The sequence below is a fragment of the Brienomyrus brachyistius genome, chromosome 5 (assembly GCF_023856365.1).
Source record: "Brienomyrus brachyistius isolate T26 chromosome 5, BBRACH_0.4, whole genome shotgun sequence".
NCBI classification, from domain to species: Eukaryota; Metazoa; Chordata; class Actinopteri; order Osteoglossiformes; family Mormyridae; genus Brienomyrus; species Brienomyrus brachyistius.
Window position 1 is genome coordinate 6,980,876 of NC_064537.1, and position 19,674 is coordinate 7,000,549.

Below are 19,674 nucleotides of genomic sequence, written 5' to 3' on the forward strand. Positions count from 1 at the left end.
TTACAGGTTGGTCTCGATAAGTGACACCATTATAATTACAGTCTGTGAGTTCTTAGTTCAGCCAAAATGCAACCTAGAGCGATGAAGGGCTGAAGTCAGCAGTGAGCCATGAGACAAACCCTGAACAATGCAGCAGATGTACTGCTGGGCAAACAGAGGCAGAGAATAAAACACCCCCACGAGAGTAAAATATCGCGGGGGGGGGGGGGGGGGTTAGAGCTGCGAGTGGCTCTCCGCTGCGTCCCTCTAGGCGCAGAGGGGGTCGGCCTGCCACACGCCTTATGAAGGCTTAAGGTACAATCTCAGAAACGGGGGGGCAGGCTCTGCATGGGCTGCGAACCATAATGATGCATGAACAGACAAAGTCCCCTGAGATAATGAGAGGCTTCAGGGAGTGGAGGAGACCCCCTGGGAACCTGGCAGCAGTTCTTCTGCAGAGGAACCTCTTTCATGCCAGGCCAGACTTGGAGGAGAAGAGAGACACAGCCTGGCGTTACGGGCCGGAGTCTGAATCATAGAAAATCCCAGGGTTGGTCTGGACACCTACGACTGCAAATTTGGCTGTATGGACCTTTGCTCCCTTGGTGTAGTAGAGACTTTTCCACGTCTATCTCTGAAAACTCTTTATGTTTTTGGAGAATGTGATTTCTGTACCCAAAAAAATAAAATTCCAATGGAATTGAAGACCTACTCGTACTTTGGTGTTTTGAACAAAATTAAAAACAGATCATTTAGTGTATGTGCCCAAGTTGCCCTGAAACAGAGGTTGGTTATGCTTTTGAAAAGTGTGCTGCCTTCTGACAGGCTGTGATGGCAGCGTGGTGTGATCCATTTAGGGGAAGAGAGAGCCTGGCACACCCCCGCCAGCCCCCGCCAGGGAGAAGAGCGATACTCACAGACAAGAGTGAAAAGACAGAGAGATTGGGGGGGGGGGGGGGGTGCAACTCACCTGCAAGATCTGGCAGCGGTCGGAGGAGCAGTCTATGTTCTCGCAGGGTTGGTACATGCCCAGTGTCACGCAGTTCAGCAGGATCACCATCATGCTGACGCGCTCGAACCACGTGAGGAAGATGATGGTCAAGGCAAACAGAGAGGATCTCCAATTGACGGGGCAGCTTTAACAACAGCATAATGACTTACACAACTTTTTCTTCCACAGAACTGTTGCTAAACTGAACTCTACCTGCCATTGCTAACATTTTCCCATCTCTGACGGCATGCTACCTTTCACCCCCCATGATCCCCTCACTGACCAAACCGCAGTGCTCTCCCATGTTACGTCCAATATTTACTCAAAGCCACCTGTTGAGTCCAGTACTTTTACATCAGCTCAACAGCTGCATCTTGCTGCTTGGTCTTTCCTGTCTGTTGACGTCCTGTTAAGTACTTGTTTCCTCAGGACTTTATACTTTATTCCGTCAAGTATTTTGCTGTCTAGTAGTACGGGTTTGTTGTAATGCAGGTACATAGCCACATAGCAAGGTTATGGTTTTGAACTCCCTCCCAAAATTAGTTTTATCCTGACCAGGGACCCTCCCCCCAAGAAAAATCTACTAAGGAGGTGCTCCCCTTGTCTTACCGGTAGGGTTGCCAGACCCTCCCAAAATTTATTTCTACTGTAATTATGGGCCTGGCCCAGTATATTGTAGACACTCTTGCACACTTCAGGCATGGCCAGCCAACTCCTGCCTTTCTTCACCCTCAAGTATAAAAGTGTTATTGTGTGTAATTTATATATGTCATTACATTTTGTTTCAGTATATATACCATATATGTTCTACGCGTCTGGAGCTTCTACCGCGTCTCATTGTAACCACATCTGCACAATGATAAGAATAATCCTTGAGTCTTTGAATAGAGCCAGAAAAGCTGTATTTTTGCCCCTAGCCAGCTGACGAACCCTGTCTGAAGAGTCCCACATTGTCTGCACTGTAGTCAAAGCCTGCCAGTACACCAAAACAGGAGCCACAATCGATAAACACTGCAATGATGACAGGCAGAGAGTACGACTAAACTCGAGAGTACAAGACCTCCTCAAAAGGTTACGCTCCACCGCATGAGTTCACGAGCATAGCCTCATATTCCCAACATCAACTTATTTGACACCGAGTTTATGGCAGCCAGTGAGCAAATGAAAGGTTTCACCTGCTAGAGATGTACCGCAATTAAGCCGGTCTTCTCCACTGGCCCTTTTCACTGGCCTAAGACTATAGCTTTACCTTCGAATCGATTTCAGCTTGTCAGGATGGACTAAAACTCTATAATATTTCAGCTTCCGTTCCACACTGGCCACGAGGGGTTATTTCTGTTCTCTTTACACAGCTTGCACCGTGTTCCACAAAAACAGACCAGCCGTCGCCGTGGTACACGGACCATCTCTTTGTCGTTTCCTCTCCATTATTCCTCCTCTCCCGCAGCATTGTTTCATGTATCTCATTTCCGTCCTTCCTCAAGGTTTCCCGCTTCTACTGGATAATTACCACTTTCGAAAATATCCAGAGGGATGTGAGCAGTGCTTTTGGTCTGATGGTTATACACAACAAGCTATTTTTTCAGTACAATAGCAGTTTTTTCTAAGGTTTATTGTATAAGCAGACACCCCCCCCCATTCTTCCTTGGGGTGGTTCTGGCTCTGACCTTAGTCTTAGGCACCATGGGGGGGATTTAGCTTGAGTACTACACGCAGTCTGAAGGTAAACTTGGCTTTTGGGGGAACGTCAGGCTGTTTTCCCTGCCTTTTAGGTAAACAGGAACCCAGAGCACATCTTAAGACGTCTATCTCAACAAAACACTTTGAAATTATCCCAGCGGAATATCTCATCTTACCTGCGAGCAGGGAACTTCGCTGTGCGTGAGCTACTGGGTCGGCTGTTTTTTAAGCCTTTCAATTAGCGATCGATCTGTGCCTGAAACAACAACTGAAGTGGCTTCCTGTCCAAATGAAACAATTTGGAAAAGCAATTAGCAGGCGAGTCGGGACCTCGACCAATGAGCCCAATGAGAATGAGAACCAATGACAATGGGGGCCTCTTTAAGGGGGCTCCCGGTGACATATCCTCCATTCCAGGTCACATTCTTCAGTCATGGTTTCATCCAACTGCAGCGTCGTGAGAGAAACCACGATTTTTTCATTTTTCCTACTCGCCGTTTCTGACGTTGATGACAGAGATCATCACAGGATCATCACCTTCAGAAAGCACTTCCTGGTGGCAGCGCCCATTGCTGAGATGCTTTACAAAGGCTCCCCAAGGTCGATAAACAGTAACATCAGAACTGACAGCAGTTCTTAGAGCCCGATTTTGTCGTATATACTACTGCAGACTGTTTAATGTGGGTCATGCTGCCAGACAGGCCACTCCTAACAGATTAGTACCATGGGAAGTTCATCATTATCAGGCCACTAAGCTTAGGCTCCTGGTCCGAAGAGGCTGCCTGACACGCAGGTAACTAGACAAGACTGAATTTCTGCCAACCAACGATTACGCCGTTCGCAGGGCTCTTGTGCCACGTCACAGATTATGGACTTCATTTCACATTTGTTGCACATTTAATATTTAATACGCAGTATGGGAAGATTGTATTCCTATTACAGAATCAGTCTTTAAAAAGGGCAATGAGCTAAAATTACCGATAGACTGTTTAATGTTGCACCACTGGCAATACAGTATGCGTCAGAAAAATTTTAATTATGAAATCCATGCCTCGGTACTTTATCAGCATATGACATGAGGTGTGACAGGCACCTGTCATACCAGCAGAACAGGTGTCTGATAAAAATGGATATCTCTGCACCCCTTGGTCTCACACGGAGATAAGGTGCTGTAGAATTCCATAGCTTGTGTGGAGAGACCCATTGCTAACCCATTGCTTATGCATGGTGTGTATGTTGGACCTCATAGACTCACTGCATAGTTAGGAGAGAGTCCCTAACCCTAACCCTACCCTCGGATCTATTGCCAGACGCTCTACATGGGGGACAGTTGGCAGACGCCCCCTTGCGGAAGTCCCCTACAGCGTTGAAGCCATTGCTCCAGGCCCCTGGTGGTTTTCCGAGCCCGTAAGACACTTTGCGCATACTCTGCTGCCCCAGTAACTAACCACCCCCACCCCCCATTATGGTGCAGCACAGAGGTCGAACAGCCGTAATCAAATCCATTCGAGCCATTCATTGCAGGCTATTGCGCTCCGTAAACCTCAGTGCCTCGGCGTCTCCAGTCAGCTGGGACTCACAGCTCGGCGAGACCGTATGAGTATGAAGGGGCAGTAAGGGGAGGGCGCAGGCACGGCTCATCGTGAGCAAGGTGTATCTTTCATGCATCATTAGGTTATGCAGTAGCAGGTACCTCCCACGCAATTAGCATAGTGTTATCCTTCAATGAATAGCGTAATGCATAAAAAATTCAATACTGTAATCGCCATCTTTTGTGAGTTTCTACTTTTGCATCTTTAAGGTAATTAAAACTAAAAAGGAAGGGAAGAGGACATACATGCATCTTTTATGCCGCTTATCATGCAGTCTAACTCAGGAAGCACAGGGCATAAGACTGGGGGCTCCCAGGATGGGGTGCTGGTCCACTACGATATTTGGGAGAAAACATTAAAATTATACTTTAGTTCTGGGGATGTATCTTAACAGGGTTTGGAGTTCTCTACCCAGAAGACTTCTGAGAGCAAGGAAGATGAATCCGGTGGTAGAGAATTTGACCCCTCTTGTACATAGTATTTATCAAAGCATAATGAGTATTTCTGAGCTAATTGTTTCCACTAAATATTTCGATAATGAGTTTTAATTAGGCGTATCTGCTTCTCACTCTAATCACGCAGACCATGGTGAAAATCGACAGACCACTTGGAGGTCATGCTAAATTCCTGCTAATTTAATTCGCAAACATTGTGCATAATCTACATTTTTTTGCTGGACTTTGCCCTTTTTAATGATTCCTTTTGCTAATAAGCATAAATATGGTTTTGATTGTTAGGATTTGTGTCCCATTTGAAATGCTTCGGTACCGTTTCAAATATTCATCGCCGGGCCGGCGAGAGTGAGATTTAATAAGGCTTTCTGCTTCACAAAAGCATGCATATTATTTGGAATATTTTTTCTTAATAAGTGCAATTAGCTGGATTGCCTTCTAGGAACCTTTGCCTGCCTCATTGCGGAACGCCACACAAAAGAAAAAATGGATTCCCACTAATGGTATATGACCATAAGAGTCTCTTTGTTCTGTGCAAACCAATTTAAATTAAAATATTGTATTATAATACTACAACATTTCAATTAGATTAATTCCAATTATGTTTTGTAACAATCACATCTCTGTGCATTTTAAATTAACTTATATAAATGGCTTCTTTGAATGTCCAGACTTTATCTCTCCTGCTGTGGGTGCCGTCGACTTCACGTCACAGTGGACTCCGGAAAACAATCCTCTCCCACCCGCCCATCTGAGAAGCTCAGCCGTTCTCACTGCCGGTTACCAGTGACCAGGTCAGTTTAGCATGCAGCATTTCATGTCGATTACTGCAGTAGCAGCTTGATTAATTAACATGCTGAAATTTCTGACCAATTTTAGTAGAAGACTTGCCCCCACCCCCCCCCCCCCCTTCTTGAGAGAGACCCAGAATGTAGAATAGTAGAAATATTCATCCATCCAGTCAATTTATGTGTGAACCTGGTGAGTTACTAAGGTAAATCTGCCCAACTAAGAACCTACAGTATCTGTCATCCTCCATAGACCTCTTGCAGTATAGTGAGCCAGTATCGGGGTTCGGTGAGCGAGGAACCGATCGCAAGAAGCACCGGACATAAGGGAGCACAACCTGACACACGATATAATCACACCCTACAGCCGATTTTGAGACACACAACTGCATGTTTTTAATCTGCAGGAGGACACTAAAGGAAACGCACAGAAATATGCAGGGACGTGCAAATCGCCACTTAATTAGCAGCTAAATATTGTAATAAAGAAATATATAATCCCCCCACTTGCCCTCAACTGGTAGACATCCAGGTGAAACATCCAACGGTGGGGGTTCTTTGTCCCTGTTTTGCGAAAGAGGCCAGAGGGAGCATAACAGGAGAGCAGCCGTGAAAAAACGACTTGGAGAGATGACAACCCGGGCCATCAGCCCGATACCTCATTTATTGGTAGCTCGGCAGACCAGGAATATGTAATTACCGAACGGCGGGGCCAGGATTACGAGGGACCGTTCCCTAAGAGGGACATTAGCCTCTTGCTCAGGGGGCACGTGGAGGTGGCGGGGAGGAGATGAGGAAACCGGGGGCATTTTTAATCCACGGCAGCTTGCGAGCGAATCGCTGTCCGACTGCACAAAGACCAGCGAAAGGGTCAGCATCTGGTGACATTTAAACACTGAGACACTCTACACAGAAAAAGTCCGATACGTGTTTTCTTCCACTGCAATATCAGGGCCGCCAAATTCCTCAAGAGAAGTGAGTTTGTTTATTCGTTGATCCATGGAAATCCATGATATCCAAAACAATATCAGGTAAATCCTCAATAGTCCGTGACAACGAACATCATTTAAAGGAAATTGCTTTTGCCTATTGCATCTTAGCACTACAAGGACCAAACGGTTAAATGCTTTAAATGACTGACTTGCTTTATTTATTTGACTGGGACGAAGAACACATTCTGTTTGCTTAACATTGTGATGTTCACACTGTATGGATTCGTGTTTCTGGGATGTCTGTACCAATTAGGGTTAAATACCATTAATGAGCAGCTCACCCTAGTTAAAGGGAGACTAGCTAACCATTCTATATGGGTTCAGTTACAACACTGTGACCTACACTGGCCCAAAGTGCAAAGGTTTTCATTTCCTGTGATGTGTAAAAGACATACAGCTTCACTGCCACAGCCGGAAGTAAAATAAGCTTATTTCCGTGACGAACCTGGCACAGTGAAGTCCTCAGCCGCCATCCACAGATCTCCTGAGCCAGTCCACACTTTCGATCTACTGCCTCACCCACACGCCAGAGCCAGGCAATCAAGAGAATGATAATTAGAGGACAAATAATATTAGCATGTGTAAGTGGTAGGATGGGAAAAACATTTGGATTGACTGACTGGGGGAGCAATGAGAACGAACCATAAGAATAATGACTGGCAGCTCCATAACAGAAAGCCAAGGTCACTGTTCGAAGGCTTGTGTGTGTGGGGGGGGCGAGGGGGGGGGGGAGCTTATTTACTGGGTTTATTTAAGCACCTAGGCTCCAGGAAGCTAACGAACAGCACTTTCTTATCGAGATTTTCTTCGTAGATGCAGCTCATTCCTGTTAATGTATTTTATGAGATACTGAGGCCGGCTGAAGTGGTCTCTCATGAGCCCTGGTTTTAGACCTTAATGACCTAATTTACCTAAGTGAAGAGCAGCATCATCCCCACTGCTATCATGAGACTGAACACTTAAGACGTTACTGCGCCTCCCCTTCTGCCTTTTCACATCACTTCATATGGGGCTCAGCTGCACATACTGTCATTCAGTCAGCCCTACTCTGTACATACGCTGTCATTCAGTCAGCCCTACTCTGTACATACGCTGTCATTCAGTCAGCCCTACTCTGTACATACGCTGTCATTCAGTCAGCCCTACTCTGTACATACATCCATTCAGTCAGTCCTACTCTGCATGTACTGTCATTCATTCAGCCCTACTCTGAGCATACTCCCATTCGGTCAGCCTTACTCTGCATGTACTGTCATTCAGTCAGCCCTACTCTGAGCATACTCCCATTCGGTCAGCCATACTCTGCACGTACTTCCATTTGGTCAGCCATACTCTGCACATACTTCCATTTGGTCATCCGTACTCTGTACATACTCCCATTCGGTCAGCCGTACTCTGTACATACTCCCATTCGGTCAGCCCTACTCCATACATATTCTCATTCATGCAGCCCTATACTCACTCATACTCTTGTTGTCTCTCAGCGTTTCCACTCATCGCTTCATTTGTTCGCTTGTTAATTTGCCAATAGCCACCATATAATGATTATACTCTTGTTGCACCTCCTCTGGTGCCCTTAGGACATCTTCCAGATACCACCGATCAACAACGTTTCACCCCTTTGAACCCCAGAATGCTTCCTGGTGGTGGAGTAGCAGCATGGACGTCTCCCAGCCGCCCCCTGCTGCTGGACCTTGGCTTAGCTGTTATCTTCCCACCTCTTTGTATATTGAAATGTTTACCTATTTCTATTTGTTCACACCTAAATATGTACATTCACTTTTTTCCAAATGTCATGCATGTACTATTCGCTGATGTTGTTGACACTGTTCTGTCCATAGAGCTTAGTTTTCCAATGTAACATATGTTCTTGTTGCATATCATTCCCAGAGGATGTCGCTGTCCTGTACAGTATATGAACACACATAGCACCATTTCCACGAGCCCGGTTGTGTGGCTGTAACGGTTTCTGTTCCCTCCGACTCTGTCGCCCTAATGTATAACGGCCCCTTTCCCAAATCTCTGTGAAAATAATGTAAAGACACATCTATAGAGACTCAGCCTTCAGAAAGGACCAAAGCAATCATAACGTGTCACGCAGCGCCACCAGCTTCCAACGGATTCCATTTATTACCAAAAGGAAGTATTCTAGGGACGGTCTCTCTTCTCCATGGCAACGGGCCGAATATTAAATACCGATCATTCGGTATGTGAGCGTGACAGATGCAGAGCCTGTAGGCCTCACTTTCGGCTCATCCTCGGCAGCATCCGAGCCGCTGCCCCCTTCCCTTCCCGCCGACCTCTTTGATTATTATTATCTTGCAAAGGATAAACTGGACCCTCCAGCAGTTAAAAATAATTGATTCAGCTTCTGAGAAGGATACTACCATTTAAACCTCAGAAATGGTAATAAGAGATTAAAAAACATTATCTAAGTATACGAATTGGTTAGACAACGAGAAAATTATGTATGATTATTAAGAGGGGAGAAATAGCTATATTTCAGTAATGTTTTTGCAGGTATTTTTTTGTGCGGCCAAGGGCACAGATCTGTAGGATTAAAGTGTCTATTTAGGGGGTTCAGGTCCCTAGCGAAGTCGAACCCAAACCTACACCCTTGGGGAGGTCGGAAGCATGATGCTTTTACTTTTAGACATGACTGTTATTTTGTGACGAGCCAGAGAAATGAGGTTACGGAGAGGGTCTTAGGCACCCAGGACACTGCGTACACCTCCAAAGAACCCTACCTGAGAGTGCTTGGTGCTGTGGGGGGGGGGGGGGGTGATTAGGATGAGCCAAAAATGAATATTATTACGGGCAGAGAATTGCACACCCAGAAGCAGATGGGACACAGATACACTAATGCAAGACAAGCAAAGTAATGTGCATGACAAATATTGGGCTCTAGTTTGTCTCAAATTGATCTGGCGCCAACTTCAATATGCATGTTTGCTTCTGAAGAGGAGCACCGGCACGCCTCCAGGTATCTCGGTGCAGTGGGGCCCGGCTGCTTGCTAATGTGGCATTTCAGTTTGGTCTCCACTCCAACGGGGGAAGCGGGGATGGCTCCAGAGGACCCTGAGATGCCGGCGAGAACCTCAAGGGCGCTGCAAACGAGAGGGCCATACAGAAATCGAGCTACATCTGCTCCAGGGGTGACCACGTAAGACCAGGTCAAGCCCGGGCATTCCTGCCTCCCAGTGACACTGCGAGGTCTGTGAACCGAATAGCCGCGATCCAGACCGGCTGCTTGGGACGCAGCTACTGTACCACTTGGGCTTTTAATCGACGTATCAGAAAGGAAAGCAAGATGATTTATGACGACTAGGTTGATCAAGTTTTGCTTAGGGGCCCGAAATTGGTAGGGCTGGTCTGAGCAGTGACATACAGCTCGTCTGCAGGGGAATGAAAAAGACCAGAGTGACAGCACTACCTTAAAATCCCAAATCGGCTTGACGCTCTAGCATATCTATCACATGACACTGGCACGCTACCAAAGACTCCGATGGATAATCTCTCTGGGCTGTGAACATACTGCAATCTCCTACCCCCACATGTGCTTTTATGCGTTTCTGCGTTTATAACAAAAGATTTGCATAATTAGGTATTAGTAATATATTAAAATGCACAACAGAAATGCAGAGATCTTCTTTGTCCCTGGTTTTAAGGTTGATCACGAGTCAATATATTTGACCTCAGTCAATACATCTCTGCCATCAGTTTATTTTTCCATGCTGCCCCCATTTTGCATTGCGTTTCCCCATTTATGAATTGCATCTCCGAAGGCCGTTTCCTTCCCAAGGTCAGCTTTCCATTGGCTCGAGGCCCGACGGCTGCAGAAAATATATCGCGGTCTGTAGGCCAATGGTTTAGCTGTTCGCAAAATGTGTGTAGAAGATAATGTGTGTGGTTCACCATTAAAAATTTATGGTGCAGTGCCCCAGGGTCAAGGTCGTGGACTTTGGGCGGGATGGTAAGTATTTTCAAGGACTCGCCAAGAGGGTTGGGGCTGGAGAGATGGTTGAGGTCTGCTTTGCACACTTCCAGCGAGAATGAAGATGGATGACGGGAGTGATGGATTAACGGGAGGGACGGCAAACCTGAATAGCGATGAAGGTTATTGATCTGGGTGAGGCTCGTTTGCTGTCTGTATTGGTTGGCTGCTGCTATTACGGCCTTCGAGATGAGTTGAGCTCTTTCAACAAAGCCTCGAATGACAGACCGAAAGCCCTTTCACTTCATTTACCCACAAATCAGTTAGTTACCAAAATCAATGACCTGCAAAGGGAAACTACCAACTAGTTCATCGGCTGATGATGTGCTTCTGATTTAAACACATTTGTCGGAAGACCTCTCACATTAATTTGACGGCACGAATACAGGTATTGATGTTTGCTGTCTGTATTGTGCCACATTTCTCTGTTGCAGTACTTCAGTTTATACATACTACTGTATTCATCATCGCATGTTTCTCCTCGCTGGTGTGCATGTTGTGTTTTGTATTTATTTTCTGTCTGTGCTACTTCATAATCGTTTGCTGTATATTGACACAGTATCTCCAAAAGCATGATGCTGTGCCAACAAATATTTCCAGCAGCCTTGGTTGTGTGGCAATAAAGATTCCGATTTGATCTGAGCTGAAATGGAAGGCAAAGAAATGAAGGACTCTCTCACTTTTTTCAAATTCCCAAAGCAAGCTTCTCAAGTTAACGGTCATTAACGCTTGGAGTCAGTATGTTCTCTCAGCCAGGAGGCCTGAGGAGTTTTTGACTGTGATCTTAATGGAATAACATGTCTCCGGGCTGCAACCATCTCTTTTATCCTGGAGTTTTAAAATTCTCTTTTTTTTTTCTTGGGCATTATCACCATGGGAGCACTGTTACTCTCTCGTGTTACAAAACCATATGCGTTAACGAGCAAATTAATAATTACAGACTTTTAGACGTGGGCTGGCCGGTTAATGCACTTTAAGCCAGCAGTATGTACACGTGCGTTCACCAGCCACGCATGTCCCGTTAAACCGGGCCTGACAGCTGGCTTGACACGCCGCAGAGAGCCCCCCCGGGGGAGGGGGGGACTCATTACGGAGACTCGTTGTGAAACTCTTCTTCTCCCAGATGGTGGAATGGAAGGCTGAGAGATTCCTCGAGACAGGCTAGCTAGGCCCGGTCGCCATAGCAATGCCTTGCAGCGGCATCGTGGATGGTGGGGCCGCGTGCGTACAACCAGGGGAGGATGCTGTCTGCTCACTGGGATTTTATTTACATTTTTTAATTTCACACCTTCACGGTCACAGCGTCAATACTACAGGTGGACAGCGAGCTAGTAGCGGTCAGACTGGGATTCTTAGAACCTGGTAATTATGGGATGCCATCTTAAATCTGATTTGTATGTGGGGTTGCTGTGTGGCTCTCCAGGTTAGAATCATCAGAAGGTCACTGGATCAAATCCCAAAGTCTGCAGAGAATCGTTGCTGGAGGGTCCCTGAACACGGCACTTAACCTGCAATTGCTCCCAAGGTGTCAGTCCCAGATTTTTCTACATCACTTTGGATAAAAGCATTTGCTAAATAAATAAAATGTCTTTTGCACTTTCTCGTCTCTTATCTCATTCACTGCTGTTTTTTCTTGTTTTGTTTTTTGTCTTATTGTCCTTCCCGTCTCCCTTACAGCTGTGGTGCTCAGAACCCCAGGCAATAAAAACTCCAAACTGACACCCTGATAATGAGCCGATAAGTATATGACGGTAAGTATATGACGGTAAGTATATGATATGTTGCCTCATCGTCATTCACCGGTTTAACACCAGCTCCCACCAGGGACGGATTATGGGTTGTGTGGGCCTGTGGCACTCAAACGCCCTCCCTATAGGGTCAGGTGTCCTTGTAGGCAGAGGATCAAAGAATGTCGGCCCTCTAAAATAGACAAACGAAAATACATTGTTGATAAGCGTTGCAAATTGTTTTGGGCTAGTGGCCCCACGGGCCCCCTGCACCCCAAGGGCCCCTGGGCAGCGGCCCCGCTGGCCCGGTCCGTAATCCGTCGCTGGCTCCCACACAGAAAGGGGGCCCATTCGACTCTACTCAGACGCACACCTCGGGTGACCTCGGTGCCCCCCGCAGGAAGATGCTGGGGGGAGCTGGCCTTTCGGCACTGTTGGGGCTGTCTGCTACGCAAGGCGGGAGACAAACGGGGGGCGGAGGAAGGAAAGAGCGAGTGACATGATGCACGTCGACAGCTAACGGACAGCTCAATCGGCGGCAGATGACAGCAGTTAGGCACGGCTGCCATGCGCTTCCTTCTGGCCGTCTGTTGCTTCCTCCTCCTCCCTTTCGTCCTCCTTCCGCTTATCGTTTCCTCTCTGTCCCTCCCTGCTTTGGCCCCGAGCGGCTCGCCCCACCGGCCGAGCCTGAAACTGCGCTCTCCCCCCATGGTATTTTGGCTGCTGAGCTCCGGAGAGCAGCTGTAACCAGCCGTGATGTGGCCTGACCTGACGGATGTGGCCTGACCTGACGGATGTGGCCTGACCTGACGGATGTGGTCTGACCTGACGGATGTGGCCTGACCTGACGGATGTGGCCTGACCTGACGGATGTGGCCTGACCTGACGGATGTGGCCGGCCGTCTGTAAAGACTGTCCTTCTCTGCTGAAGACCCCCCTCTGCGTCTGGCTGCTCGGTTTCTTTGTGGAAAAATAGCTATTTACGGCACGCATGCATACCTGCTCGTCCGAATGTCATCTATCTATCAGCCACAGGCAAACATGAACACCATCAGGGGCATATACTGTACAGGGACACAGGCCCCAGCTGAAAGCTGATTGGCTCCCAGAGTGCCCCCTGCCCTGTCAGTCACCAATTCAAAACCTATAATTGGTTAATGATAAGGTTGGCCCCTTTTGTGAATAATAGCCCATCCTATGCCCCCTTACCTTAAAAAAATCCTATAAACAGCCCTGAACACCACATAGAGGACTAAGCACAGATAGATAATAGTAATATCAATAAAGGAAGTTGTGACCTTGAGAAATACTTTTTCAGCATGTAAGGGGTAAACATTCAAGTTACATTCAAGGTTTACTGAAACTTGGAAGCTGTGAAGGAATGTCCGTGTCCTGAGTTTTATTTTTTGGGGGGGTGGGTAGGTTTGGCGATACTGGGTTACTTGACAGAGCCCTTTATCAGATCTAGCGGACATGCCCATCGTGGCACATCAATTTCTGAATCCTTTCCCACCTAATTCTTAGAGGTGCAAAATGATCCATTTCACACCCCCCCCCCCATCCTCGTCTCCCATGGGGGCGTATCACAGAAATGTGCCACACGTATTACCAGTGGGACCACTGACTGTCAAAGAGGGCCAAAGGCTACGATATACATATGCATGCATCTGCATAATTAATTTCATGTACTTATCTTTGAAGACTTCTCTGCTGATTAGCACTCAGGTCTTATTTAGAGACGCTCCTACATTTAAATACAGGTTTCATCAACATTACATTCCCTTATTTAAAAAAAAAAAAAAGCGATTTCATTGGCTGTAGCACACTGTAAAATATGAAATTTTTGGGGCGAGAACAAGGGAACTCATTCTTTGTGTGTATCTACAGGACAGGAGTTGAAATATAGAGAAAGATAGATAACAAAACTCGAATCCACGTTTAGGTCCAGTCCAATCTGGGTGCGATGGAATCAGTTTGGTACACACCATCTTTTCCCTCTAGGTGGTGGGCGGGATTTACCATAGCTCCGCCCACTGAAGTCCTGCCTCCTAGTTTTACCAAGCAACAGGTTAGGCTGCTTTCTCAACGACTGGGAAAAATGGCTGGGAAAGTCAATCAATACTCAAATAAACATAAGACTGGGAGGAAATGAGTGTCATATCTGCCCCAAGTACTTTCTCTTCCCTGTTTAATCATACGTCATTGTCTTTTGTTGTTATATCGATTGCATCACGTCTGGACCTTCTGTGCTGGGATGAAGCCGCCTCGGAGAGGGTCTCCCTTCAGGAGCTAAAAATACCTTTAATCTCAGGAGGACTTGCTTGGTTATGTAAAGGTTAAGTTGAGATATATTGTAAGAAACTGGCTTTAATTGTGTTCTTACCGGGAGCAGGAGGAGGAAAATATTTCAATTTTGAAAGTCCGTAAATAGAAATGTAGCTGTGGGTTGCTGCAAATGTAAGATAATGAAGTATTAAAAGAAAAATGTTTCGTTATTATTTAGAAGTTAACCCACAGTGCAAATAGAGAGGAGAGCTGGCCTTTCTCATTTCATGTGGTGTGGTGCCCGTCGCTGGCACGCTGGGATAGTGCTGTCCACCGACACGCCATGCCGATAAAGCAGACCACTGAAATACCCTCATGCCAGGAATCCAGAAAGATTCTGTGAGGCGTGGAGGAAGACAGTGCTGCTCTTTTCCACAGGGACGGTCGCTTGCTCTGTACCCCTGGTGTGGTGGTAGGGTGACAGTGGAGGGGGTAGAGGGTTCCTTCGTGTCTCCAGCTAACTTCTGCCCCCACCATACATCTAACTCCACATCTCCTGTGTGCCAGATGCGGGTTCTCTCCCCAAGCCTGCCCCCTACCACAGACTGAACCCAGGAAGCATATCTCTGCTGGGTATTCTTTAATATCTAAGCTGATGAAATTTAGCCCAACAGGTAGAATGCATCCAATTAGACTCTTGACTTATTTTAGTATTGATTCCTTTTCAAATTATTACCAAGTTACACAGCTGAATGTTTTTAAAGCAGCAAATTTCAACATTTTCCCAAGATTCCGATAACATGGTTCCTCCTGGGGAATGCAGTTCGGGTCCAAGCATCGCTCTGCTACCTTGGAGGAGGCGGCAGTGGCAGAGGTGAGTGTTTACGAGAATGCTGGAACATTCTTGGTGTCTCGAGGCACGAGTGTGCCAACATGGAGCCCGAGCGTCTGGCCGGCTTGGATAGATAGGACCCGCCCGTCTCTCTCCAGCTGGGAGCCTAAAGCTCGAAACGACAGCACCCCAGGGAGCACCAAATGTGTTTTGTCAGACTCCGGCACGAGAGAAAAGCAACTCACTGGTGGAAATGTGCAGTTCAGTTGCTAGGATGTGTAAGAAAACACAAAAAGAGTGACTCGCTGTCGGCCGTTGGATAAGGACCCATCCAACAGTCTGGGTGAAGGCATATCCTCTCCTGGACCTGAATAGGCATGGAGACATTACGAAGACGCCGGATTCTTTGTTTGCAGGGGTGATTCTAGGATTTATTTAGGTGGAGCCATAATTCATAGAGAGCGGCCAACCTTATCATTAGCCAATGACAAATTTTGAATTGTAATTTAAAACAGGTTAAGGGGGCACTCAGTGGGCCAATCAGGTGTCAACTGGGGCCAGTGCCCCAGTAGCCCCGCCCCTGCATATGCCCCTGAATGTTTTTGATTGGCCTGCCTCTCTTCCCTGTTCCTATTTGACACCCTGTCTGTGCCCCACCCCCCCACTCCCCATCCCTCCCTTCCACTCCAGGGCGGGTTCCTCCCTCTCCCAAGGCACCGTCCCCTCCCTCGGGACCGAGATAGGCGGGCCTGCCTGCCTGCACTCGTTGCTCATTGCGTCCCCTACAGTCTGAACTCAGCTCCAACTTACGTTGACGTGCCGAACGCCTGATGACCGCATTGCATGTCACACTCGATTCCCAGCAGTCCACACCAGCTCTGTGGTAGTGGGCCAGGGGCCTTGTAACTTATTCTGAGATAGCAAGAGAGGGAGCAGCACCTGGAAAATGTGAGGTTGTAGCTGATAATGACATCATTTGACTAAGCCATGTTGAGTTCTGCTGGAAGTCTGATGTTCTTGTCTTTTTCAATTACGGTCTAAAGAGGCATCGGCTATCAACTCAATCTCTCTTTCTCTCTGTCACTCTCTCTCTCCCCCCCTCTGCCCACCCATGCTTGCCCTTATCATCCTATCAGCTGTCTCTCTGTCTTTACATTCCACAGACAGTGCTGATAAATATTGCTTTTATAGCCCCCCACCTCCCCAACCCCGAGATATAGTTCCCAAACCTGGGACCCAGATATCTTTGGCTCATTTTTGCCTTAAAATTACAAGAGAAAAATAAGAAAATACAGTCAACTGCATGCAACCGCAGACAATGGGCCATTCAGAGGCTCCAACAAGGATATTAAACAGGGCAAATAAAGAAGTAACGGTCAAAATAAAGATGATAAAGTACAGAGTACAGAGCAGGTGCTGCCACACGGGTGTGCCTCCTCAGTTCTACAGAACATGACTCATGCGGGTCACATACAAAAATAATTACAGGTCCGGTTGCCGGGCAGCATGGTGGTGCAGTGGTCAGCACTGTTGCTGGGACCAGGGTTCGAGTCTCTGCCATGACTCCATGTGTGAAGTTTGCATGTTCTCCCCGTGTCACCGTGGGGTTTTCACTGGGTACTCCGGTCCCCCCCCCCCCCCCCCCCCCACAGTCCAAAAACATGCTGAGGTTAATTGATTATTTACCAAAAAGTGAGTGTGCCCTGCGATGGGTTTGCGGCCCATCTTGGGTTGTTCCTTGCCTTGTGCCCGTAGCCTCAGGGATATGCTATGTTATGCCCCCTCCACCAAGAAAATGGGTGGATGGTGGTCCCCAATATTTTGTTATAATGACAAATGGAGAGATCTTGTGGGGTAGCTCTCCCAGACCATACCATGGTATTGTTTCAGCGTAGAATTATAGTTAAATGCCTTGAATTATGGTCAGTGTTAAATTATCAGCTGTGAAACTGAATTGATTTTTGGTCAGATTTTCACTATTGAAAAATCGATGGTGTCAAAACCTTGATTCAGTGTTGATATGAAGTAAAAGACTGAAGATCAACATTGTTTCAATCTTTTTTTTGTCTGACATGGAATCAGTATCATTTCAACGTATGTGTGCTGTCTGGGTAAGGTGAGCTTTAGCAGGGAAAAGGCATCGTCAGCTAGGAGCAATGAGGGAAGGAACCGCATGCTGCTGAACAACGAGCCAGTCACTGGAGTGGTTACTGCGAATGTTGTTCTAATGCATCTGCAGTAGGCGGTTTCATCAAGTACAGTCTGACAGGAATTTGATCCAAGGGCTGGTTTAATCAGACACAAAAACACCCTTTTTCGTGAGTTAAGAACACAGTCTGTGGTGTGATGAGCAGTGAGAAAAAGTCATATGGTTAGATGAGTGATCATCACCCTGTTCTCAATGTGTGAATGAGTCCATGGAGAAAGAAGTCTGTGGGATTCCAGGGTTTGTTTTTCCACAGTGGAGAGGTGTGGTGGCCCTCTTATGGCATGAGCTACATTATCCCATCATGCTTTGGCTTCAGTCAGCCATTTAGAAAAGACCTTCACGGATAAAAGTCCTTCTTGACCACAGTCATCCGACACTGAAGCATTTCTCTCCCAATGGGAGTGGAGTCTTCCAGATTACCCCTACTCACAAAGCAGGAGTGGTCACAAAACAGTCTGATGAGCATGAAAGCCGTGTAACGTGTAAACCATATGCTGTGGTTGGCCTAGCAACCAGATCTCAACTCAAATGAGCACAATGGGAGATTCTGGGACCGAGTGCGAAGCAGTTCTCTACCACCATTAGCAGAACACCAGGCGATACAATTCCTCGTGAAAACAATCCCTCCGACAGAGATCCAGATACTCACAGAAGCTATGCTGGCTCACTGTAACCCCCTCGTCCTACCGAGACAATTTAAGTTGGAGGGTCCTTATTGCAGCAATAGTTCACTTACTCCCTGGTCTCCGATGGAAATATAATGAAACACCATTGCAGATCTCGTTCGCACTTCCAACCAAGAAAAGTGAAAGTATGGAGAAACTTTGACACAGGCTATAGTGCACAACTGTGCCCCCAAGCACTCCTCATATAAATGACAGAAACTCCCAGTAAATACAGGCAAACAGTATCACTTCAGGAGGTCTTTAAAACTGCCTAGTTAACCTGGAGTGGCTCAGAAGGCTATAAGGCATTGTCGGTGTCCTTTTGCTGTTCTTACTCTGGAAAACGAGTTTGGGCCTCAAATTCAAATTCAATTCAGAGGCAATTCTAGGATTTTTTTAGGGGGCGAGGTGCGCATAAGGGGGCCCTAATTCATACAGATGGGTCAACTTAATCATTAGCCAATGATATGCTTTCAAAAGATGAGTGACAGGGAAGGGGGCACTCCAGGGCCAATCAGCTTTCCGCTGGGGCCACTAGCCCTGTGACCCCGCTCATGTACACGTCCTTACCTTTTCAGTTTGTTAGCTTTTTTCACGTCCTCAGCTAAACACGAGCCGCCACGGCTCCGCTCCACATGAACTCGGATGCCACCCCCCTCCAGCCAGTCATCCCCAGTGGGGGCCCTTAAGGCACGACAGCGCTGGCATTCGGGCCCGAAAAAACCCTCCCGAATCATTTCTGAGCCGCTGCAGATCAGCATGACCTTTGATTAAAAAATAAGGGGAAAAAAATGCGACGAAGGGAGGAGGGGGACCATGAAGAGTAATTGGGCGGACGTTCGATGCCTAGCAGGCGACGAGGACACACACAGTCTACCTGTTCGCCAGCGAGGAGGAGGCAGAGCACTTGTGCGAAGCACTAATGCACGTGAACTCTATTTTTACTAAATCCTGCCCTTTTGTCTCTGAGTACCAGATTCTTCGCACAATGAGCAGTTTCATTCCCATGTTTGCTCAGGTTGGCATTTTTCATTTGCTCTCTCTCTCTTCCTCTCCATCTCTCTCTCTCTCTCTCTCCCTCTCTTTGCGGAGCCTGGATTTTGGGCATAGCCATGGCAACAGCATTTATAAATGACACAGCACTCACACACAGGTACAGACACACACACACACACACACACATAATAACAACAACAACAGGAGTCTGGCAACTTAAAAAATAATCATAAGGAAAATGGGGGGGGGGGGGGTGTGGAGAAATGCTCGGTACCCCTAAGATGACAAGGTTCTGCTGCCATATTATCATTATTTTCCTGCTACTTTAGCTCCCTTTCATTTTCTAATCCGGAACGTTCTGTGATATCGTCAAACGGACTTCTCTTGATCAGAGAGCCCTTAATTCCGCTGACGAGCTTGTTCCTGCTGCGCTGGCATATCTGCTCGTGATGGCCGCGTCGGAGAAGAAGCGTGGACACCGAAAATGTAATAGAGGGAACGAGAGAAGAAAG

At 47.0% G+C, this 19,674-nt stretch overlaps 1 protein-coding gene across 2 annotated transcripts in view; it reads right to left on the reverse strand.

Moving 5' to 3' along the window:
• cacna1ia (calcium voltage-gated channel subunit alpha1 Ia) overlaps nucleotides 1-19,674 on the reverse strand; it is a 157,948-nt gene that overhangs the window by 70,690 nt on the left and 67,584 nt on the right. For both annotated transcript variants that reach the window (XM_049013571.1, XM_049013570.1), the window contains exon 3: nucleotides 950-1,061. In XM_049013571.1, coding sequence (XP_048869528.1) covers nucleotides 950-1,061 — 112 coding nt within the window. The remainder of the gene's footprint in view (nucleotides 1-949; nucleotides 1,062-19,674) is intronic.